The following is a 23,165-nucleotide window of genomic DNA, read 5'->3' as shown; positions in this document are numbered from 1 at the left end:
ACAGTTGTGTGGGAGAAAGAGAGTGAGTCATGCTTGGCCTCTGCAGAACTAAGGGCAGGGTAGTTAGAGGAAGTTCCTCCATTGAGAAGTAGGAATGTACATAACCATTAAGAAATCCCTGCCTTCAAACATTAATATGAGGAATTCAATATGAATAGAAATGTGCTCCCAAATCCATCACTGAGAAATAGTATTTGTTTGAGAGCATAACATCATTGCCAGAGTAGCCTACACATTGCCTAGATGTATTCACATGCACCGTACTCTATCAAATTGGACAGCAGATGGCACAAAATAACAGGCAAAGTGGGAAATAAAGTCCTCTAGCTGCGCATGTCACCTATGTATGCATTCCTCTGAAGTCGCCCGAAACCTGACAGGCGTTCAGACCATGCAAACAGTCCGTCATATGACTGGTACCCATACGAAAACACAGCAAGGCGGGGGAAATAATAATCACTGTCCGTGGTGGTGCTGCTGTTGCAAGGGAATCGCATCTTTTCCGATGTCTTCAGGCTGCCCGGATCGTTTGTTTATCTGCGGCTCCCCGTTTATTAGTGTCATCACCGGCCCTTCTCGGTGGATAGAATGAAAGGATGGCCAAGCGGCGAGATTCGGACGAGGAGAATGGAGAGCTGATCGGCCCTGCTGCGGTCCAGCGAGATAAGACGCCGTATCCCGGGATGGCAAAAATGGACGGAATGGAGGAAAGAGGGGGAAGTGAACTGTCTTTGGAGGAGATTTTAATGCTCTACAGCCAACCGATTAACGAAGAGCAGGCTTGGGCAGTGTGTTACCAATGCTGCATAAACCTGGCTCAGGGACATAGGAGGAATTCTGGCCCAGCTGCCGGTGCATCAGTGGTGGATACTCCGAAAAGGATTGAGGGACCACGGGATGTGAGGATTCAAAAAGACGGAGCTGTCAAATTACAATATGAAGGCTGTGATGGTAGGTACAATAATTATGTAATGATGATGTTTTGCAATGCGTTCATGATTTTTTTTCTGTCTTTTTTTGATTTCTCCAACACATTGGTAATATTACCAGTTCCTAGAATGAGAAAATCTGTAATATTTTTTTAAAATGTAGAAATTAGGTCAACAAGGCAGCTGGACACCGACTGATAGATTCATATGTCATGCTTTCCAATTGTTGGCTATTGCATTTAGTCAGCTGGCTCAGCTGTTGTTGTTTTCCCCTGTCACACATCACATGTTCATGTTCATCATTCACACTATAAAATAGCCTACTGAGAAAATGAAAAATCAACATATTTCCATGGCACAATTTGTTGCTGCACTGACATACAGTGCATTCGGGAAAGTATTCAGACCCTTAACTTTTTCCACATTTCGTTATGCTACAGCCTTATTCTAAAATATATTATATAAAAACATGTTTTCATCAAGACACGCAATACCCCATAATGACAAAGTGAAAACAGTTTTTTAGACATTTCTGCAAATATATTACAAAGTTTTCAGACCCTTTGCTATGTGACTCGAAATTGAGCTCAGGTGGATCCTGTTTCCATTGATCATCCTTGAGATGTTTCTACATCTTGATTGGAGTCCACCTGTGGTAAATTCAATTGATTGGACATGATTTGGAAAGGCACACATATGACTATATAAGGTCCCACAGTTGACAGTGCATGTCAGAGCAAAAATCAGGCCATGAGCTTGAAGGAATTGTCTCTAGAGCTCTGAGACAGGATTGTGTCGAGGCACAGGTCTGGGGAAGGGTACCAAACTAATTTATGTAGCATTGAAGGTCCCCAAGAACACAGTGGCCTCCATCATTCTTAAATGGAAGAAGTTTGGAACCACCAAGACTCTTCCTAGAGCTGGCCGCTCGGCCAAACTAAGCAATCGGGGGAGGTGACCAAGAACCCAATGGTCACTCTGACAGGGCTCTAGAGTTCCTCTGTGGAGATGGGAGATACTTCCAGAAGGACAACCATCTCTGCAGCACTCCACCAATCAGGTCTTTATGGTAGAGTGGCCAGATGGAAGCCATTCCTCAGTAAAAGGCACATTACAGCCCACTTGGAGTTTGTCAAAAGGCACCTAAAGGACTCTGACCATGAGAAACAAGATTCTCAGGTCTGATGAAACCAAGATTGAACTCTTTGGCCTGAATGCCAAGCGTCACATCTGGAGGAAACCTGGTACCATCCCCACGGTGAAGCATGGTGGTGGCAGCATCATGCTGTGGGGATGTTTTCAGCGGCAGGGACTGGGAGACTAGTCAAGATCGAGAGAAAGATGAACAGAACAAAGTACAGAGAGATCCTTGATGAAAACCTGCTCCAGAGCGCTCAGGACCTCAGACTGGGGCGAAGGTTCACCTTCCAACAGGACAATGACCCTAAGCACACAGCCAAGACAACGCAGGAGTGGCTTTGGGACAAGTCTCAATGTCCTTGAGTGGCCCAGCCAGAGCCCGGACTTGAACCCAATCAAACATCTCTGGAGAGACCAGGAAATAGCTGTGCAGTGACACTCTTTTATTTATTATTAATTTAACCTTTATTTAACTAGGCAAGTCAGTTAAGAAAAAAATTATTATTTACAAATACTGGCTGCCCCGGCCAAACCTGTGCGCCGCCCAATGGGACTCCCAATCACGACCAGATGTGATACAGCCTGGATTCAAACCAGGGACTGTAGTGACACCTCTTGTACTGAGATGCAGTGCCTTAGACCGCTGCACCACTCAGGAGCAGCTCTCCATCCAACCTGGCAGAGCTTGAGAGGATCTGCAGAGGAGACTCAGTCGTTTTTTTTGTATACATTTGCAAAAATATTTTTTTTAAAAACAGTTTTTGCTTTGTCATTATGGGGTATTGTGTGTGGAGTGATACGGGGGGATTTTTAAAAAACAACATTTTAGAATAAGGCTGTAACGTAACAAAATGTGGTAAAAGTCAAGGGGTCTGAATACTTTCCTGAAGGGGTCTGAATCCACTGTACAATGGGGAGTGGGGGTGGAGTAGGCTACCTTGACTGATAAGATGTGGCCCCTTATCAGCCACCTCTTTTGTTATTTTGGACATTTTTTATGGAGTGCTTTCATTGCCACAAACCAATGGTATGACTGCATGATGGCCCCAAGCCAAATCATCATCACTGTAGTCATCGATGGACTTATGCCTTAACAGCTAGGGCCTAGCTAAACTGTTGACATTGTCTTGTGTCACACCTGATATGACACAGCAAGTGATGTATGTAGTCTGGGTGTGCCTTTGAAACTGCTTGGCTACCTATACTCCTTGCTCCGGCCAAATGCTAGCCTCTGTCCGGTTTTCGGGAAATGGAAAGAGAGCCTGTGACGTTAACAAGGCAACACCATCTTAACTCCTCCTCCACATTTACTGGATTGGTTGAACAGTGCAGAATATAACCTCCCCGACAGTTTTTTCCCCCCCTTCTCGTCTGGTCCAGTATGTAAGGGATCTAGTTTCAGACGTTAATTTTACACCTGCTACGTTAGGTTATGCGAATACATTCGGGGCCGTCTGATTGGTCCAGATACCAATGGGTTGGGCCAAAGCCAGAACAAACATGGGTATAGCGGTGGCTTGAAAATTTGTCATTGGCTTTCATACTCTGATAGGGCAGCGGGTAGTTTAGCGGTTAAGACTGGTGGGCCAGTAACTGAAAGGTACTGGTTTGAGCCGACTAGCTTAAAAATATGTTGACCTGCTATTGAGCAAGGCACGTAACCCTAATTGCTCCTGTAAATCGCTCTGGATTAGAGCGTCTGCTAAATGACTAAAATGTAAAATGTAATTGGTTAAAGATGATCCAATCGCTAATTACTTTTTGTTCAACGCCCCTTGTCACCACAAACTATTTCAATGATCACAGTCTCAGACTAAAGTATGTAGCAAACAACAGAGCAATGAAATAATTTACTGTGAGTCATCAGGCTACCTGTGAAAGTGACTATGAATTACAAGTAATGTGTCTTGTCTTGCTTGTGGAGAGTTCCTGTCGATCTTCCTCGCTAGTATCCTGTAATCAGATTCTCAGATAGCAGACTCAATGTATCTTTATTTATTTACCCATGGTGTCACAGGGAAGCTGTACCCTAGCTCTTACTCAGTTACACACCTTGAGTCAATGTGTGCTGAGTCGATTTGATGGCTTATTTGCTTTAGACTCAATGTACTCCATGCTTAATCAGCTTTTTTACATTTACATTTGAGTCATTTAGCAGTCACTCTTATCCAGAGTGACTTACAGTTGTGTGTGTGTGTGTGTACATTTTCATACTTTTTTGTACTGGTCCCCAGTGGGAATCAAACCCATATCCCTGGCGTTGCGAGCACCATCCTCTGCCAGCTGAGACACACGGGACCGTTTTGACATTTATGAACGGACTGTGCATAGTAAGGGTGGAATTTGTGGTGTACTGTATTTTATTTGACGTGCCTGGCAGTGTGTTAGTAACTCAGTAATAGTAATTGGGGATGGGAGGTTTTGCATGGTTTGCTACTGGTCTGAGGATGGCTACTCTACAGGCAATGCTGTTATTAAATGTGGTATCATCATGTGTGTTATTACACTTTATTCGTCTGTGATTATTACATTAACATGACTAAATCTAATCATATGAGTTAATGTAGATAGACTAACTTTATTCTTACGACGCCTTTCTTTTTCTGGTGCCTTAAAACCATTATAATATCTTAAAACGCTGATTTGTTACATCATATCCATATTTGATGGATTCTCAGGACGACTGCCCATTCTGATGTCTGGTTAACTGGGCTACAGAGCAAGGGGTCTCCCCCAAGGCATATCAGCCATCCCAGCTGTGTTCAGAGAGACAGACAGACATGCAGAAAGAAAAACTGAGAGAGAGCATTCTTCCAACCAATTTGTCACAGACCCACCAACCATGTCACTATTCCAACTGACCAAATAGATGTGCCACAAAATGTAGCTACTATTTTACTCAATTTCCCCAGTTTCCTGATCTTACCCAGATTGATACCATTTGTCATAATGTTTACTGTGTCTTCGCAATTGTTTAGATTGTCACGCTGTAGCTCTGTGATGGATAATGCATTGCATGAGAGAGAGGGGGATAGAGAGAGAGAGAGAGAGAGAGAACAGGTTAAGGTGGAAAAGGAAAGTGATTTCCTTTTCTCTCTGTGTGTCTGAGGACTTGTATTGAGCGTCTTCCAGGTCTCGGTATCAGATTTCTTTCCTTCAATGATGAAGCCAGTTTGTGTGAGAATAACAGGATTTGTCCGTTGTCTGTTTCCTGCATGGCAGTAACAAAAGCAAGTTGTTTTGTATTACTTTGAGTGTCAAAATAAGCCTGGTTCCTCTAGGCTTCTTCCTAGGTTCCTGCCTTTCTAGGGAGTTTTTCCTAGCCACCATACTTCTACATCTGCATTGTTTGTTGTTTGGGGTTGTAGGCTGGGTTTCTGTGTAGCACTTTGTGACAACTGCTGATATAAAACAGGTTTTCTAAAATAAATTGGATTTGAAAATAAGGACCATTGGACATTGGTTGTGAGTAGGTCTGTTGATGTCCTGAAATATTAGGCTTCCATCTTGTTTTTTCTCATCAATGAATGGAGCAGTCACAAGCAAATGATTTGAACATGTTGTTTTGCAGGATGTCACATTACAATAGAGCTTGTCATTGTGTATGTGGAGAGGGTCATCAAAATATAATCTGCTTGGTCACGTTATTGAAGTTAATGAACATTTCATGACGATGACGTGGTGGCTTGGAGGAACATCTAGGCCTAACCAAGAAGTTTCTTGAATAAAGTCTATTGATGAATTTTAGCTATGTGTATGCGGGCAGAGGCAGACTGGCAGAGGCAGTGACAGAGACTGACTGGCAGTGACAGAGGCTGACTGGCAGAGGCTGACTGGCAGAGGCAGTGACAGAGGCTGACTGGCAGAGGCTGACTGGCAGAGGCAATCACAGCGACTGACTGGCAGAGGGAGAGGCAGAGACTGACTGGTAGAGGTATAGGCAGTGACCGAGGCTGACAGGCAGTGGCAGTGACCGAGGCTGACAGGCAGTGGCAGTGACCGAGGCTGACAGGCAGTGGCAGTGACCGAGGCTGAAAGGCAGTGGCAGTGACCGAGGCTGACAGGCAGTGACCGAGGCTGACAGGCAGTGACAGTGACCGAGGCTGACAGGCAGTGACAGTGACCAAGGCTGACAGGCAGTGACAGTGACCGAGGCTGACAGGCAGTGACCGAGGCTGACAGGCAGTGACCGAGGCTGACAGGCAGTGACCGAGGGTGACAGGCAGTGACCGAGGGTGACAGGCAGAGGCAGTGACCGAGGCTGACAGGCAGAGGCAGTGACCGAGGCTGACAGGCAGAGGCAGTGACCGAGGCTGACAGGCAGAGGCAGTGACCGAGGCTGACAGGCAGAGGCAGTGACCAATGCTGACTGGCAGAGGCAGTGAGAGAGACTGACTGGCAGAGGCAGTGAGAGAGACTGACTGGCAGAGGCAGTGAGAGAGACTCAGTGACAGCGGTAGAGGCAGTGACAGTGACAGCGTAGAGGCAGTGACAGCGGTAGAGGCAGTGACAGCGGTAGAGGCAGTGACAGCGGTAGAGGCAGTGACAGAGGTAGAGGCAGTGACAGAGACTGACTGGCAGTGAGAGAGAGACTGACTGGCAGAGGCAGTGAGAGAGAGACTGACTGGTAGAGGCAGATGCAGCGAGAGAGGCAGAGACAGGGCGTCATCAGTAGTCACATGCCACCAACCAAGTGGTGAGAATGAACTGCTGCTTTCATTGACTGTGACCCAGTAAATGATGATGTCTTCACGACACATTCCTCAATCTTCTTCCTTCTTCCTTCTTCTCTTTCCATGGACCCTGTTTTTCCTGGTCAGGTTTACGGTCATATAAATAATCCTGGCCCTATTAACTACTGTGCTACAGCGTATAGGCAAGGTTAGACCCATGGTAGTCTGTGTTATAATGCATGTGTGTTGTACTTTACCTATTTTGCTCAAGATGGGGGTTCCGCCTCACTTGATTAAACAGCTTTCGTTTTCTGACGGTCTGATAATAATAACCTTGTTTGACTGAGCAGATTATCTTCATGGCTGATGGCCACTTAGTGACTCCATCATGGAGTCACCGGAGCCTTTGTTGTTCGTCGGCCTTCTGACTCGGGCTGATCGGCGTTTGAGTTCCCAGTGAGTTGCCATGGCAACTGCAGCCAGCCGCCCAGGGGTGGTTCATGTGCGAGACCTAAATGCATATAGTATCTCATGACATATCAGGCCCAGATGAAAGCAATAAAACAGATTACGGGGGAAAACACACTGCAGGTTCAATAAGAATGTTCAGGCTGAATCTGAGGTGTTGACCTGTTAACCATGTTCAAACTGACGCCTCACATGCTGGTTCCTCTGCAGACACTGTTATATTGAATTATCGACACATACATCTGTCCTGCAGATACGGTGTACGGAAACATTCTGAATGAACCAGCGGCATGATTTTCACATTTTAATTGACCTGCAAATGATTGAATTGTGACCTCTGTTTTAGGTACAGTAAAGGTTTAGTATAAAACAATCCATGCTCTCTTTTGACCTGAAAGGCTGTGTTGGTTGGGCCAGTTGTTAATGTCTTATTGTAGCTCTGAGAGTTCATCATAGTTTCACATCCAGGTCATAACCAAGCCAATGTATTTTAAGATGCTTTGCTTTAGTCATAAATTCCCTGTTGACCACAACTTTCCTCTGTGTCTCCACAGGTAAATCCATCCCAGCCACATCAACAGAGGTGAGTGGCATGTTTCTGACTTCCTTGTTTCTGGGAAGATGTCTGTAATAATACGAATGAGAGATGTTGAGCAGGAGGGCCGACCGTGTTCCAATGGAATTCTACCTGGCGAGACCGGGCCGGCAACAGTGGTGGATGGATACTATCTGTACAAGCATAGGGCGTGTTAATCCTGCTTGATGACATGCCTGACACTCAACCTGCTGCCAGGGGCATTGTGGTGGTGGTTTCACTAGTGCTTTACCATACTGTCTGTGCAGTGCACACCTCATTTACAGCATCTAGCTCAGAGGTTAGACTAGAGAGAATGAATATGACCACACCTACACTATGTGTAACATGGGACTGTCATTGACAGTGAGGCAATTTCAAATACAGAAGCAAACATTCACTAAAACAAGAACATCTGAAAAAAATGTATATCATAACACCTAGAACGAAGTCCTAACAGGAGCGATGATGGAGTCTATTTGGAGATCAGTGATAGATAGACCTTCACTACAGACTCTCTAGGCTCTCAGCTGGTCTGACTGACTGGGCTGGCGAAATGAATGTCACCATGCGAGCTCTCCCCTTTGATGTTGGCTCTGGGTGACACCAAAAGGGCTAGTTAGTGCGCTATATTGTAATTTACCTTCCCAGCAACCTCTTCTCAGCCTCTTCCTCCAGTTGATATGGTGATGGGAATAGTTCAATTCCATTAAATACAATTGTATTTATCCTCTCAGGGGCAAACAGCAGTGCTGTTCAAGTAGTGTCACACAGCCTGGGGAGGAGGTTACAGCTCAAGAGGAGCAATAGCTATTGTTCTCTGTGTATCAGGTGACGTGTCTAGCGAGCATATTTGTGTGTTAGTACGTCATCATCACTACCACGAGGCTAGTAGTATTAGAGCATATGATATGAGGAAACTATTTCCCATCAATGTCCTACATGACTGCAGTTTACTCTGTGTCTTGCATGTATTCAGGGTGGGCTAAATGTATTGTTGAACACCAACTTTAGGAGTCCTGGAGTAGTGTGGGATTGCCTGGTAATGGATCTCTGGGAGCAAGTGGAGAGAGAATAGAACACACACACACACACAGTCTCTCTCTCTCGCTCTCTCGCTGAGAATGTGCAGTGAAACTGCGTCAACAAAATCCCTGCCAAGCTGCTTCATGGCAGAAATGTGTTCTCCTAGTGCAGTCAGTCCATGTCTGATGTGATGTGTGAGAGCCTGGCTGAGGAAAAGAAAATACTGGAAAGTCTATCCTCATTCCAACACCCTCTTCTGACTGTCACTGCAGAGGGTTGCAGTCTTATTACATTACAGCTCGTGTGTGTGTGGGCAATTTAGTTCAGAAACATTGGTCGTGATTGGATCACACCACTTCCCCAACACTGTCACTGACGTGATTCAATCTCTTCTATGCTGCTGTATGACACTGAACTATATGAAACCTGTGTTGATGTGGCACAATGTACTACATGAAGAAAGACAGAGACAGCTGAGCCACTTTCTCTTGGTCCAGACACTGAGAGTGCAATGGAGGTACAGTAGAACCACATAAATGTAGCAGATGATAACTAGGTATCCCACAGTGCAGTGACGTCACCCTCCATTAGAACTAAAATAAAGTTGCTTTTGGCTAGCTAGCAGATAGCACGTTGCTTTGTGTGTAGATTAGTGTTAGTCATGGGTTCACTTCCCTGGTATTCAGTACAGGGGTAGAACACGTCTCAACCCCTGTGTGACTCCTGAAGAATGCTAGTCTTCTTGGTAACACTACTGTTGATGCCTCCAGCGTTGGGAAACCTTTCTGGTCTCGTGATCTTGCTACTCTTACTGCTTCTTACTGCTGGGTTATGTTTCATACTTTCATTATGTCCCAGGCAGGCTGGTCCTCCTCTCTGTTGTAGTTCAACTGTTCAGGGAGGGGGATTTTTAAGAGTAAGCCTTTGAAGTTTGGAGGACGATTATGGCAGTTAACATAGTAATGACTAGTCATAGTAATGACCACTCTATTGGAAATAGTATGAATGGACTGATTTACTACACGATCAAAGAAAAAACTGTCTTCTCTGATCAGCTGCTGATAATTAAATTAAATTAAATATTTGTATCCGAGAAATGATGAACATTCCCATTCATTCCATCTTGAAAATAGTTTGATGGGTTTAGTTTAATGTGTGTTAAAGGGGGTGTGTGGTTGCACGCCGGGGGATCAGGGGGGGTGTCGGCTGAACCCTCAGGCGGAGTTGAACGTCAGTCATATGATTCATAGGTCATGAGGTTGAGCACAACGTCTCTCCTCTTGCCTTCTCTCAAATCACCACTTTGACTCTAGAGCAAGGCCCTCTACTTTACCTATAAACTCTGTTATGAAATTATCATGAAAACTATTCTAAAACCCTTAAAGAACATCGAAGGGTTTCCTGCCTTCCCTCCTCTGCTATCAATCCCTTCTCTTTTTCGTTGTTGATATATTTAGTCATTAAGTTTTTTCCCCCAGTTTTCATATTTCAACTTATTACACATTTCAGGATTTACAATTTCAGATTGCTTCATACAGTTACATGTACATACATTTAGATAGGTCAGAGGGTCAGGTACGTTCAAGGTCATGGACATTTTGACATTCTTCGAAGGCAGTGCTTCTCATTCCTGGTCCCGGGGACCCAAAGTGGTGCACATTCCCACTACCCGCCCCCTATACACCCACTCCCAGTGAGAGGCTTGATGGCCCCAGGCCCAGAACCTAGAAACACAGCGGTATGTAGACAGGTATGCTCACAGATTCTCAGCAGGGCCAGGCCAGCCACACATAATGGAGGCAAATCAGATCTTTAAAAATAAACAATAACAATAAAAGCAACATCAATCCGTTGTTGACTGCCTCAAACCAAGTTCAGACATTAGGGGTGATGTCATTCATCAATGATGTATTGTATAGATACTTAGTCAGTTGCACAACTGAATGCATTCAACCGAAATGTGTCTTCCCCTCTCTGAATCAGAGAGGTGCGGGGGGCTGCCCTAATCAACGTCCACGTCATCGGCGCCCGGGGAGCAGTTGTTGTTTGGGGGTTAACTGCCTTGTTCAAGGGAAGAATGGCATATTTTTCCACCAGCTCAGTGACTTTCAACGTGGCACTGTCATAAGATGCCACCTTTCCAACAAGTCAGTTCATCAAATTTCTGCCCTGCTAGAGCTGCCCCGTTCAACTGTAAGTGATGTTATTGTGAAATGGAAACTGACAGAACGGGACCGCCGAGTGCTGAAGCGCGAAGCACGTAAAAATGATCTGTCCTCGGTTGCAACACTCACTACCGAGTTCCAAACTGTTCTGGAACCCAGAACCCAATATTATGTGCTCTGGCTAGGTACTATGTTAGATTTTTTGTAACATTCTATTAGGAGAGACTACTGTTGATGGTGTAAAAACCACTTAGACCAGAAATACATGGTCTGACATTGGCTTCCTGTTAGGTTTCTGCCAGCTAAAGGACTTCATGTTTACTGGGGCTGCTGTGCAATCTGATTTATTTCCTGTGACAGGACTAATGAGGAGGTATAATTGCAAACCCTTCATTTCTCAAATTATTATTTTCTCCAATAGTTTAATTATCTAAAATCTTTTAGCGCTGATACAAATAATTGATTAACACACTAATAGCAAAGATCTGTCCCTGCACCGGAGTACCATGTAGGCTACTACACGTGGTCAGCGTCTGAAATAGCACCCTATAGTGCACTACTCTCTACCACTCTCTGGAAAAAAGTAGTGCCAGAGCGTAGGGATTGGAAGTAGGGTGCCATTTCATATTTGCACTTGGTCACACATATCTACACACACCCTTGTAGTGTTGCACTAGGGTTACAAAGCTAGTAAGCTACCGGTAATTTACCAAAGTGACTGGAATCTTCAGTATCTTGTCTTTGCTTTATCTTTGGGACCAAAGTTACCAGCTTGACACCAAAAATATGTATAACAAAGAGATATTGACATAGTAAAATAAATAAGTGTTAAATGTTTTTTTACCAAATATTTTCTTACCTTTTAAATAACAAAAGGTTCATTTTTGGTTATGGGGTTGTAAGTAAGCATTTTACGGTAAGATCTACCTACACCTGTTCTATTCGGCGCATGTGACTAATAAAATGTCATTTGATTTGATAAGGCCACATAGAGGGCCTTTGACAGTGTCAAAGACTCCAGCCACCCTAGTCATAGACTGTTCTCTCTGCTACCGCACGGCTACCGGTAATGGAGCGCCAAGTCTAGGTCCAAGCATAGTCACTTTAAAAACTCTACCTGCATGTACATATTACCTCAATTACCTTGATTAACTGGTGCCCCCGCACATTGACTCTGTACCGGTACCCCCTGTATATAGCCTCCACATTGACTCTGTACTGGTACCCCCTGTATATAGCCTCCACATTGACTCTGTACCGGTACCCCCTGTATATAGCCTCCACATTGACTCTGTACCGGTACCCCCTGTATATAGCCTCCACATTGACTCTGTACCGGTACCCACTGTATATAGCCTCCACATTGACTCTGTACCGGTACCCCTGTATATAGCCTCCACATTGACTCTGTACCGGTACCCCCTGTATATAGCCTCCACATTGACTCTGTACCGGTACCCCTGTATATAGCCTCCACATTGACTCTACCGGTACCCCCTGTATATAGCCTCCACATTGACACTGTACCGGTACCCCTGTATATAGCCTCCACATTGACTCTGTACCGGTACCCCCTGTATATAGCCTCCACATTGACTCTGTACCGGTACCCCCTGTATATAGCCTCCACATTGACTCTGTACCGGTACCCCCTGTATATAGCCTCGCGATTGTTATTTTACTGCTGCTCTTTAATTATTTGTTATCTTTATTTATTTAGGTATTTTCTTAAAACTGCATTGTTGGTTAAGGGCTTGTAAGTAAACATTTCACTGTTGTATTCGGCTCATATGATATAATATAATATATTTGATATAATTACAGACGCCGGTGATACCCAGAATGGTCACTAGATGTCTTGTGATAGATTACATAAAATCCCTGAAAGTTACCAATATTCTGGTATTTTCTGGTAAACTTTGAAAGTTTCCAGTAATATAACCTCCAGTGAAGGCTGCTGAGGGGAGAACGGCTCATAATAATGGCCGGAACAGAGCAAATGGAATGGCATCAAACACCTGGAAACCATGTGTTTGATGTATTTGATACCAGTCCACCTATTCCGCTCCAGTCATTACCACGAGCCCGTCCTCCTCAATTAAGGTGCCACCAACCTCCTGTCATACCCTCCCTTTGCAACCCTATGAAGGACTCTTTCCCAGCTTTCCTTGTTGTGAGCCAAACTTAGTGACCTATCATAGCCTTCTGAGAGAGGACAGTGGAACTGTCAGCCTTACAGAAGGTCGCCTCCCAAATAACATCACATTTAGGGTACTACATAGGAAATAGGGTGCCATTTGGGATGCAAAGTTAAATCTCAGAGGTCAGTGGAGCAGAGACAAGCTGAGAACAACCTATCCTGAGGAGAGTGTTTTTACTCCCTCACTCTCCTGTCAGAACCCTGGGCTTGATATGGGAAGACAAGATTAAAGGTTCCTCTCCCAACTGGAGTGGTTTATTAGGCCTTCAGTTATTCATTGTTTATACCTGAGGTTTTGTACTATGAAATGTGATCTTGAATGTATTAAGTCCCACTGACCATAAGCACTCCATGGTTTAATGATTTATATTGTTGTTTTTAAATTACCATTTTCATTATTTTATCTCACTTAGTCCTGCTTGTTGGAGCTTGAAGCCTAACACGGAACCCAAACCGGCTGCGCGCGTGCGCCATCGTGCTTAAATTTATTTTGCCCCCCCCACACTAAACGCGATCACGACACACAGGTTAAAATATCAAAACAAACTCTGAACCAATGACATTCATTTGGGGACAGGTCGAAAAGCATTAAACATGTATGGCAATTTAGCTAGTTAGCTTGCACTTGCTAGCTAACGTTAATTTGTCCTATTTAGCTAGCTTGCTGTTGCTAGCTAATTTGTCCTGGGATATAAACATTGAGTTGTTATTGTACTTGAAATGCACACAGTCCTCTACTCCGACAATTAATCCACACATAAAACGGCCAACCAAATCGTTTCTAGTCATCTCTCCTCCTTCCAGGCTTTTTCATCTTTGAACTTATATGGTGATCGCATCTAAACTTTCATAGTATTACCACGACAACCCGCAACAAAGTTCGTCTTTCAATCACCCACGTGGGTATAACCAATGAGGAGATGGGACGTGGGTACCTGTTTCTATAAGCCAATGAGGAGATGGGAGAGGCAGGACTTTCAGTGCGATCTGCGTCAGAAATAGGAACGACTTCTATTTTAGCCCTTGGCGTCGCAGATGCTCGTTGGCGCGCGCGAGCAGTGTGGGTGCAATAATTGAATTACCATGGATTTCTACATTTATTTTGCAACGCTCGCGCACTTGACGTGTCCGGTCTGGTCAGCATGTAAGATTTTCACTATACCCTGCAATCACACCTGCAACCCTGTGACTATTAAACACTCTGAATTTGAAGACAACATGACACCTTGACACTGTAACATCTGTTTCCAAGTCACACTCTCAAACATGTAGAGCCCCTGAACACAGCTCTCTTTCCAGCTCACACTCTCAAAGACATAGATCCCCTGAATGCAGCTCACCCTCCAGATCCCAATCACCTGAATTCTGATCACCTGTTCAAACACCTGTATGTCATTATCACACACTATTTAGTTCAGTTCTTTGCACCCCATCATTGTGAGGTATTGTTTGTTTTGTGACACACTTCTATTTGGAGTGCTTGGTTTCCTGTAATTTAATCCTCCTGTGTATGATAGTTTTAGCCTGCCTCACTAACGGCGGCAGTACTGTTGCCTTTTTGGATCCCCTGTGTATGACCTGCCTGCCTGCCCCTGGACCCAGCTACCTGCCTCCTCCTGTGATCCATTTACAATAAACACCTGCTGCGCCCTGCGCTTGAAACCAGGTCTCTGTTATACAAAATATATATTTTGGAGTTATTTTCATTAAATAAATACACAGAGTGATATAAATGACATACAGTGATGATTTGAAAATAAATGACAAAGACTGCATGTGGGCTTTAATGACAGAAAGCTGCACAGAGGCATCCTAACACACAGTAGCTCTATCTATCTGGACTATTTGAAACCTCTAACCTTGGTAGGGTGTGGTACGTTAAGATATTCATGTTGACCTCAGGAGGGTGTGGTACTGGTATGGTATTTACAGGGAAAGACTGGATTGCGTGTGAAGAAAACATGTATGCGTATGGCAGAACCCTTCCCTGCCCCGTGATCAGCTCGCTCTCTCTCACTCTCTCTCTTGCTCTCTTTCTCGTCATCTCCGTGACAGCCATGTGAGGAAGTCGTTTGATGTTCTTTTACCTGCTCATGGCTGCGCTTCAATGCACAGTTCAAATCCACAATCTCTTGACACCCACTCCTTCCTCCCCATTCCTTCACTTAGTTTAGTCACAAGTCCGCGAAGAAAGGAGAGTGTGATGAATCATTAGAACAGTCTAGAACAGTCACAATGTGTGTGTTGGCTCTCCTCCTGACTGAGGGAATAAATACTATGTATTGCTGTTAAAACCACCCTGTCTTCTACCTACTTAAACCATGCTATAGCTATCAATTAACAGGCTGCTCAGATCCTGGGGTTGTCTTATGTAGAGCTGGAATCAATCAAATCTGCACAGTCAATGTTTAGGCGTCTACCTACAGTTTAGGCTGCCTCCCACGCATGTCTTTTTCTGAGAACCGTAAGGATTTAACTGAGTCATTATTGTCCATGCTCTAGAAGTTTCCCTACATGTTTATTAGGTGCATCATTCTTCTGAGGGATTCTTCTCAGTGTTCTGATTCCTTTGTTCTGTCTTCAGACTGGATGCAATGCATGGTTCATACTTTGACCTTTGACTAGCAAGGAACAATGTCAAACACACCTCAACAATAGAGGCTTGAGGTTCCTCTTAACTTAACTTGGCTTGCCTAGTGTCTGTCGGGCCTATCACAGCTAGGTTCACTTTGGGTTGTTCTACAATGCAGTCTGGATGAAAGCTGCTTAGAGTTTATAGGCGGACTTTAGTATTTTGGATTTGAGAGTGACTGGTCTCATAGCACAGGGGAGAGATGGTGTTGTTGTGTGTCTCTGGCGGGGCGTGTAACAGCAGAGAGTGGAGAGTGAGGTGGGGTGTAACATCAGAGGGGAGGTAGGGAAGAGCAGGGCAGGGTGGGGTGTAGCCAGACAACGAGGGCCTATCCTCATCAGGGTGCAGAGGTCCCCAGGTTCCCACTGAGCCATGGTAGTGTTCTGTGTTCTAGAGGAGGTCAGGACAGATCCACTCACATGAATCCTTCTGGATGACTATTGATCTGAACAGGGTCCTGTGACCTTGCCCATGAAGTCTGATCTACAAAAACACGCCAAACCCCTCCTCTTACTTTCTTGCTCTCTTTTTCTCTCTTCCTTTCTCTCACTTAATTTTCTTTCCTTCTCTCCCTCCCTATTTCTATCTCTTTATTCCCTGTCCCTCCATCGCTTTTTCTCTCTCCCCCTCTTTCTCCTTTTTTCTCTCTCCCCCTCTTTCTCCTTTTTTCGTTCTCCTTTTTTCGCTCTCCCCCTCTTTCTCCTTTTTTCGCTCTCCCCCTCTTTCTCCTTTTTTCGCTCTCCCCCTCTTTCTCCTTTTTTCGCTCTCCCTTCTCACTGTTCATCAGCAGCATTCAGGTTTGCAGTGTAATCCGGTGTGATTTCTCCGTCAGTCTTTTGTCTCGGGCTTGGCACGCTAGGCCAGCTCTGGCCTCATTCTCCATGATCTGCCATTCAGAGGTCAGATTCACCTGATTTAATAAAGGGAAGCCGCGTCACTGCATTGACTGGGACTGCTAACGTCTTTCTCACACACCTATTAGATTTGGACTTAAGCGGTCCTTCATTTGTAAATCAGGGGGTCCAGGAACAAAAAGTGAGCGTGAGAGAGCGGTGACATGGGGAGCTCTGAGGAAAGCATGAGAAAAGAAAATCACCTTTATAATAAAGCATTGCATGCATATCATCACATTTGCGTAGTGACATAGAGCAGTAGAGTAAGAGGCACTTACAGAAGTTGCAGCCATGGGGGGAAATAAATTGTGGCCTATGGTCCCTAACATTGTTGGCCTTTTATAAACGCATTTCATGCAATTCTATGTCATTTTACATGACTGGAGACTTTTTTTTTTAATGCCACGTTCAAAACAACTGGGAACTCGGAACTGGGTCAGACTTCAGTGCGTTCAAGACATTTGGGAAATCTGGGAAAAAACGAGTTCCACTGGGAAAATTTGTTTTGAATGGTCATCCTACTCAGAATTCCAAGTGGGGAACTCTGGCCTCTTGCTAGGACTCCGACTTTCCGATCTGAAGATCACTGACGCCATGATTCAACCTCCTTTTCCTGACACCACACTCCGAGGGCCCTCACCTCCTCCCTGTAGGCCGTCTCGTCGTTTTGGTAATCAAGCCTACCACTGTAGAGTCATTCCGCAAACTTGATGATTGAGTTGGAGGTGTGCATGGCCACACAGTCGTGGGTGAACAGGGAGTACAGGAGAGGGCTCAGAACGCACCCTTGTGGGGCCCCAGTGTTGAGGATCAGTGGGGTGGAGATGTTACCTACCCTCACCACTGGGCGGCCCGTCAGGAAGTCCCGTACCCAGTTGCACAGGGCAGGTCGAGACCCAGGGTCTCGAGCTTGATGACAAGTTTGGAGGGTACTATGGTGTTAAATGCTGAGCTGTAGTCGATGAACAGCATTCTCACGTAGGTATTCCTCTTGTCCAGATGGGTTAGGGCAGTGTGCAGTGAGGTTGAGATTGCATCGTCTGTGGACCTATTTGGGCGGTAAGCAAATTGGAGTGGGTCTAGCGTGTCAGGTAGGGTGGAGGTGATATGGTCCTTGACTAGTCTCTCAAAGCACTTCATGATGACGGAAGTGAGTGCTACGGGGCGGTAGTCGTTTAGCTCAGTTACCTTAGCTTTCTTGGGAACAGGAACAATGGTGGCCCTCTTGAAGCATGTGGGAACAGCAGACTGGGATAAGGATTGATTGAATATGTCCGTAAACACACCAGACAGCTGGTCTGCGCATTCTCTGAGGGCGCAGCTGGGGTTGCCGTCTGGGCCTGCAGCCTTGCGAGCGTTAACACGTTTAAATGTTTTACTCATATCGGCTGCAGTGAAGGAGAGTCTGCATGTTTTGGTTGCGGGCGTGTCAGTGGCACTGTATTGTCCTCAAAGCGGGCAAAAAAGTTAGTCAGTCTGCCTGGGAGCAAGACATCCTGGTCCGTGACGGGGCTGGTTTTCTTTTTGTAATCACTGTAGACCCTGCCACATACCTCGTGTCTGAGCCGTTGAATTGCGACTCAACTTTCTCTATACTGACGCTTAGCTTGTTTGATTGCCTTGCGGAGGGAATAGCTACACTGTTTGTATTCGGTCATGTTTCCGGTCACCTTGCCCTGGTTAAAAGCAGTGGTTTGCGCTTTCAGTTTCACGCGAATGCTGCCATCAATCCAAGGTTTCTGGTTTGGGAATGGTTTAATCGTTGCTATGGGAACGACATCTTCAATGCACATTCTAATGAAATCCCTCACTGAATCAGCGTATTCGTCAATGTTTTTGTTGGACGCAGTGCGGAACATATCCCAGTCCACGTGATGGAAGCAGTCTTGGAGTGTGGAATCAGATTGGTCGAACCGGCGTTGAACAGACCTGAGCGCGGGAGCTTCTTGTTTTAGCTTCTGTCTGTAGGCAGGGAGCAACAAAATGGAGTCGTGGTCAGCTTTTCCGAAAGGAGGGCGAGGGAGGGCCTTATATGCATCGCAGAAGTTAGAATAGCAATGATCCAAGGTTTTACCAGCCCTGGTTGCGCAATCGATATGCTGATACAATTTAGGGAGTCTTGTTTTCAGATTAGCCTTGTTAAAACCCCAGCTACAATGAATGCAGCCTCAGGATATGTGGTTTCCAGTTTGCAAAGAGTCAAATAAAGTTCATTCACAGCCATCGATGTGTCTGCTTGGGGGGGGGGAATATATACGGCTGTGATTATAATCGAAGAGAATTCCCTTGGTAGATAATGTGGTCGACATTTGATTGTGAGGAATTCTAAATCAGGTGAACAGAAGGACTAGAGTTCCTGTATGTTGTTGTGACCACACCATGTCTCGTTAACCATAAGGCATACACCCCCGCCCCTCTTCTTACCAGAAAGATGTTTGTTTCTGTCGGCGCGATGCGTGAAGAAACCAGCTGGCTGCACTGATTCCGTTAGTCTCTCGAGTGAGCCATGTTTCCGTGAAGCAAAGAACGTTAGTCTCAGATATGTTTCTACAACTTGATTCTACAACTTGACCTGTGGTAAATTCAATTGATTGGACATGATTTGGAAAGTCACACACCTATCTATATAAGGTCCCACAGTTGATCTGTTACCAAAAAAAGAGACATGAAAATAGCTGTGCAGCGATGTTCCCCATCTAACCTGACAGAGCTTGAGAGGATCTGCAGACAAGAATGGGAGAAACTCACCAAATACCGGTGTGCCAAGCTTGTAGCATCATACCCAAGAAGACTTGAGGCTGTAATCGCTGCCAAAGGTGCTTCAACAATGTACTGAATAAAGCATCTGAATACTTTTTGGGGGAATTAATTAATGAATTTGCAAAAATGTCAAAAACACGCTTTTGCTTTGTTATTTTGAGGTGTAGTGTGTATATTGATGGAGGGGGAAAAAAACAATTTAATCCATTTTAGAATAAGGCTGTACAGTAACAAAACGTGAAAAAAGTCAAGGGGTCTGAATATTTTCCGAGTGCACTGTATATTGATCGCCTATAGCTGACAGATTAGAGTCTTCTCTGTTCAGCAGGAGACATTTGCTTTCCAACCTGTGTTTTCCCGTGATTGTAGGCTATTTGAAATATTGCGAAAGGCCAGTTTTGTCTGCATGCTGTTTACTGACAGATTTGAAGCTTGCTCCCAACTGTAGGCTAGGCCTTGTTATTGAGCTACACTCCACAGCTAGGCTATTTTTAAAATAAGCTATTTATCCTCTGTGGTAATATTTTGGGCTTTGTCATGGTGAAGTAGGCTATTTGAAATGATTTCAATTCTTCCTGAACAGACAGGAGTAACTATAACTTTGGCACATTTATGTCAATTTATCAGGCTTGCTGCAGCTCCTCCAGAACCATTTGCGCTGCTGTGATTCTATAAGGAAATACATTAAGGGGGGTCCGACTCATATTAAGTACTGGACTTAAGCATAAAACAATACAGATATTCTTGATTTAATAAATGTATGCATAAGATTTAAATCACTCCTCTGAAGCTCTTGAATATTTGTTGGTTTTATCATCTTAAATATTGTTGGATTCTGGGTTAAACTTGGAACATTGCTAACCTAGAGACTGGTTTTTACATCAGAAGTTAATGGTTATCGGTAGGAGTCAGATGGCTTTGGAATGTGCTGGGTGGACAGGAGGAAGTCACAGGATTGCTATAGGGGAGACAGATGGACATCTGTAGATTAGGCAAATGAGGTGTTGAGGCCAGGTCAGATCTCCTTAAGGGAGAAATTATGGTTTATTACCCTATTACTTTGTCTTACTTCGTCTTCCTGCCGAGCCATAATAGATGTAAGGGTTGGAGAGAAGGAGGAGTGCATCTAAATTGCAGTATATATACACTTGTGTTGGTGGAAACATGTTTTGTCTGATGCAGCTGTATTGACCCTCTGGGTAGAATAAACTTGGTTATGCTTTCATAGTGTCTGTTTTTTACTCTGAGAATTAGAACCTAACAGTATTTGTGTCATTATTATTAAGCAATAAGGCCCGAGGGGGTGTGGTATATGAAAATATAGTATATATACTTGTGGTATATTGGCCATATCACAAACCACCGAGGTGCCTTATTGCTATTATAAACTGTTTACAAATGTAATTAGAGCAGTAACAATAAGTGTTGTCATCAGATATACCACGGTTGTCAGCCAATCAGCATTCAGGGCTTGAACCACCCAGTTTATAATGGCCAGTAATCTCTGCTGGCTCAGTCAAGTCACGTTATTACTGACTAATCTGTTAAGGTCTGCCTTGCTTTTAAAGGTTGGGTTGTTCACTTGAATGAAAGGGTCATGTGTTTGTGTAGCACATGCTACAGCTGAAAGCATGGGACAGTCTTGTGCAGGATAATGAAAGGAGATTTATATATTACATAACAGGGAACGAAGACACAAACTCATATTTACTGTTGTTTTCTAGGAGATTAACAGCTGAATAACACAAATCAAGGCAAATTATTCAAAATCCATTTATTCAAAACATGAAGACATTGTTGTTTTGGCATGATTCTTGGATGCCTATGACGAACATACAGTGCCTTTGGAAAGTATTCAGACCCCTTGACTTTTTCTACATTTTGTTACGTTACAGCCTTATTCTAAAATGTATTAAACCCCTCAATCTACACACAATAACCCATAATGACAATGCGTCGCTGCACAGCTATTTTCTGGTCTCTCCAGAGATGTTCAATCGGGTTCAAGTCCCGGCTCTGGCTGGGCCACTCAAGGACATTCAGAGACTTGTCCCGAAGCCACTCCTGTGTTATCTTGGCTGTGTCCTTAGGGTCGTTGTCCTGTTGGAAGGTGAACCTTCTCCCCCAGTCTGAGGTCCTGAGCGCTCTGGAGCAGGTTTTCATCAAGGATCTCTCTGTACTTTGCTCTGTTCATCTTTCCCTCAATCCCAACTGGTCTCCCAGTCCCTGTCACTGAAAAACATCCCCACAGCATGATGCTGCCACCACCATGCTTCACCGTAAGGATGGTGCCAGGTTTCCTCCAGACGCGACGCTTGGCATTCAGGCCAAAGAGTTCAATCTTGGTTTCATCAGAACAGAGAATCTTTTTTCTTATGGTCTGAGTCTTTAGGTGCCTTTTGGCAAACTCCAAGCGGGCTGTCATGTGCATTTTACTGAGGAGTGGCTTCTGTCTGGCCACTCTACCATAAAGGCCTGCTTGGTGGAGTGCTGCAGAGATGGTTGTCCTTGAAGTTTCTCCCATGTGACCATCGGGTTCTTGGTCACCTCCCTGACCAAGGCCCTTCTCCCCCGATTACTTAGTTTGGCTGGGCAGCCAGCTCTAGGAAGAGTCTTGGGGGTTCCAAACTTCTTCCATTTAAGAATGATGGAGGCCATTGTGTTCTTGGGGACCTTCAATGATGCAGACATTCTTTGGTACCCTTCCCCAGATCTGTGCCTCGACACAATCCTCTCGATGCTCTAAGGACAATTCCTTAGAGCATCGACATGCATTGTCAACTGTGGGACCTTATATAGACAGGTGTGTGCCTTTCCAAATCATGTCCAATCAATTGAATTTACCCCAGGTGGACTCCAATCAAGTTGTAGAAGCATCTCAAGGATGATCAATGGAAACAGGATGCAGGATGCACCTCAGCTCAATTTCAAGTCTCATAGCAAAGGGTCTGAGTACTTATGTAAATAAGGTATCTGTTTTTGTTTTTTATACATTTGCAAAAATAAACAGTTTTTGCTTTGTTATTGTGGGGTATTGTGTGTAAATTGCTGAGGATTTGTATTTATTTAACTTCTTGGTGCACCCATCCCGTTAGCGGGATCATTTGTCAACATCTGCTGAATTGCAGAGCGCCAAATTCAAATTAAATTACAAAAAATATTTACTTTTCATGAAATCACAAGTGCAATATAGCAAAGCACAGCTTAGCTTGTTGTTAATCCACCTGGCATGTCAGATTTCAAAAACGCTTTACAGCAAAAGTTATCCAAGCTTTTATGTTAGGACATCTCTCTCAGCAGACAAAACATTACAAACAGCTAGCAGCAAAGTAGATTGGTCAGAAAAGCAATAAAATGAATCGCTTACCTTTGATGATCTTCAGATGTTTGCACTCACGAGACTCCCAGGTACACAATAAATGTTCCTTTGGTTCGATAAAGATAATTTTTATATCCAAAAACCTCCATTTGGTTGGCATGTTTTGTTCAGAAATCCACAGGCTCGTGCAGGTCATGACGGGCAGACAAATTCCAAATAGTATCCGTAAAGTTCATAGAAAATGTCAAAGTTTTTTATAATCAATCCTCAGGTTGTTTTTACAATAAATAATCGATAATATTTCAACCGGACTGTAGCTTTTTCAATAGGAGAGAGAGAGAGAGAATGTCTGCTCCAAGCTGCTGCGCATGCAAAACTCTGCTGGC

At 44.4% G+C, this 23,165-nt stretch overlaps 1 protein-coding gene across 4 annotated transcripts in view; it reads left to right on the top strand.

Annotated features, from left to right (window-relative positions):
- Positions 1 to 419: 419 nt before the first annotated feature.
- Positions 420 to 23,165, top strand: part of LOC112222794 (protein spire homolog 1) — a 45,628-nt gene continuing 22,882 nt past the window's right edge. For 3 of the 4 annotated variants that reach the window (XM_024385567.2, XM_024385568.2, XM_024385566.2), the window contains exons 1-2: positions 420 to 951; positions 7,765 to 7,793. In XM_024385567.2, coding sequence (XP_024241335.2) covers positions 597 to 951; positions 7,765 to 7,793 — 384 coding nt within the window. In that variant the 5' untranslated portion in view covers positions 420 to 596. The remainder of the gene's footprint in view (positions 952 to 7,764; positions 7,794 to 23,165) is intronic. The other variant, XM_024385569.2, reaches the window with a different exon arrangement.

Source organism: Oncorhynchus tshawytscha, linkage group LG23 (assembly GCF_018296145.1).
Source record: "Oncorhynchus tshawytscha isolate Ot180627B linkage group LG23, Otsh_v2.0, whole genome shotgun sequence".
Taxonomy (NCBI): Eukaryota; Metazoa; Chordata; class Actinopteri; order Salmoniformes; family Salmonidae; genus Oncorhynchus; species Oncorhynchus tshawytscha.
Note: the sequence above shows the minus strand (reverse complement) of the source record. Positions and strands in the feature narration are given on the sequence as shown.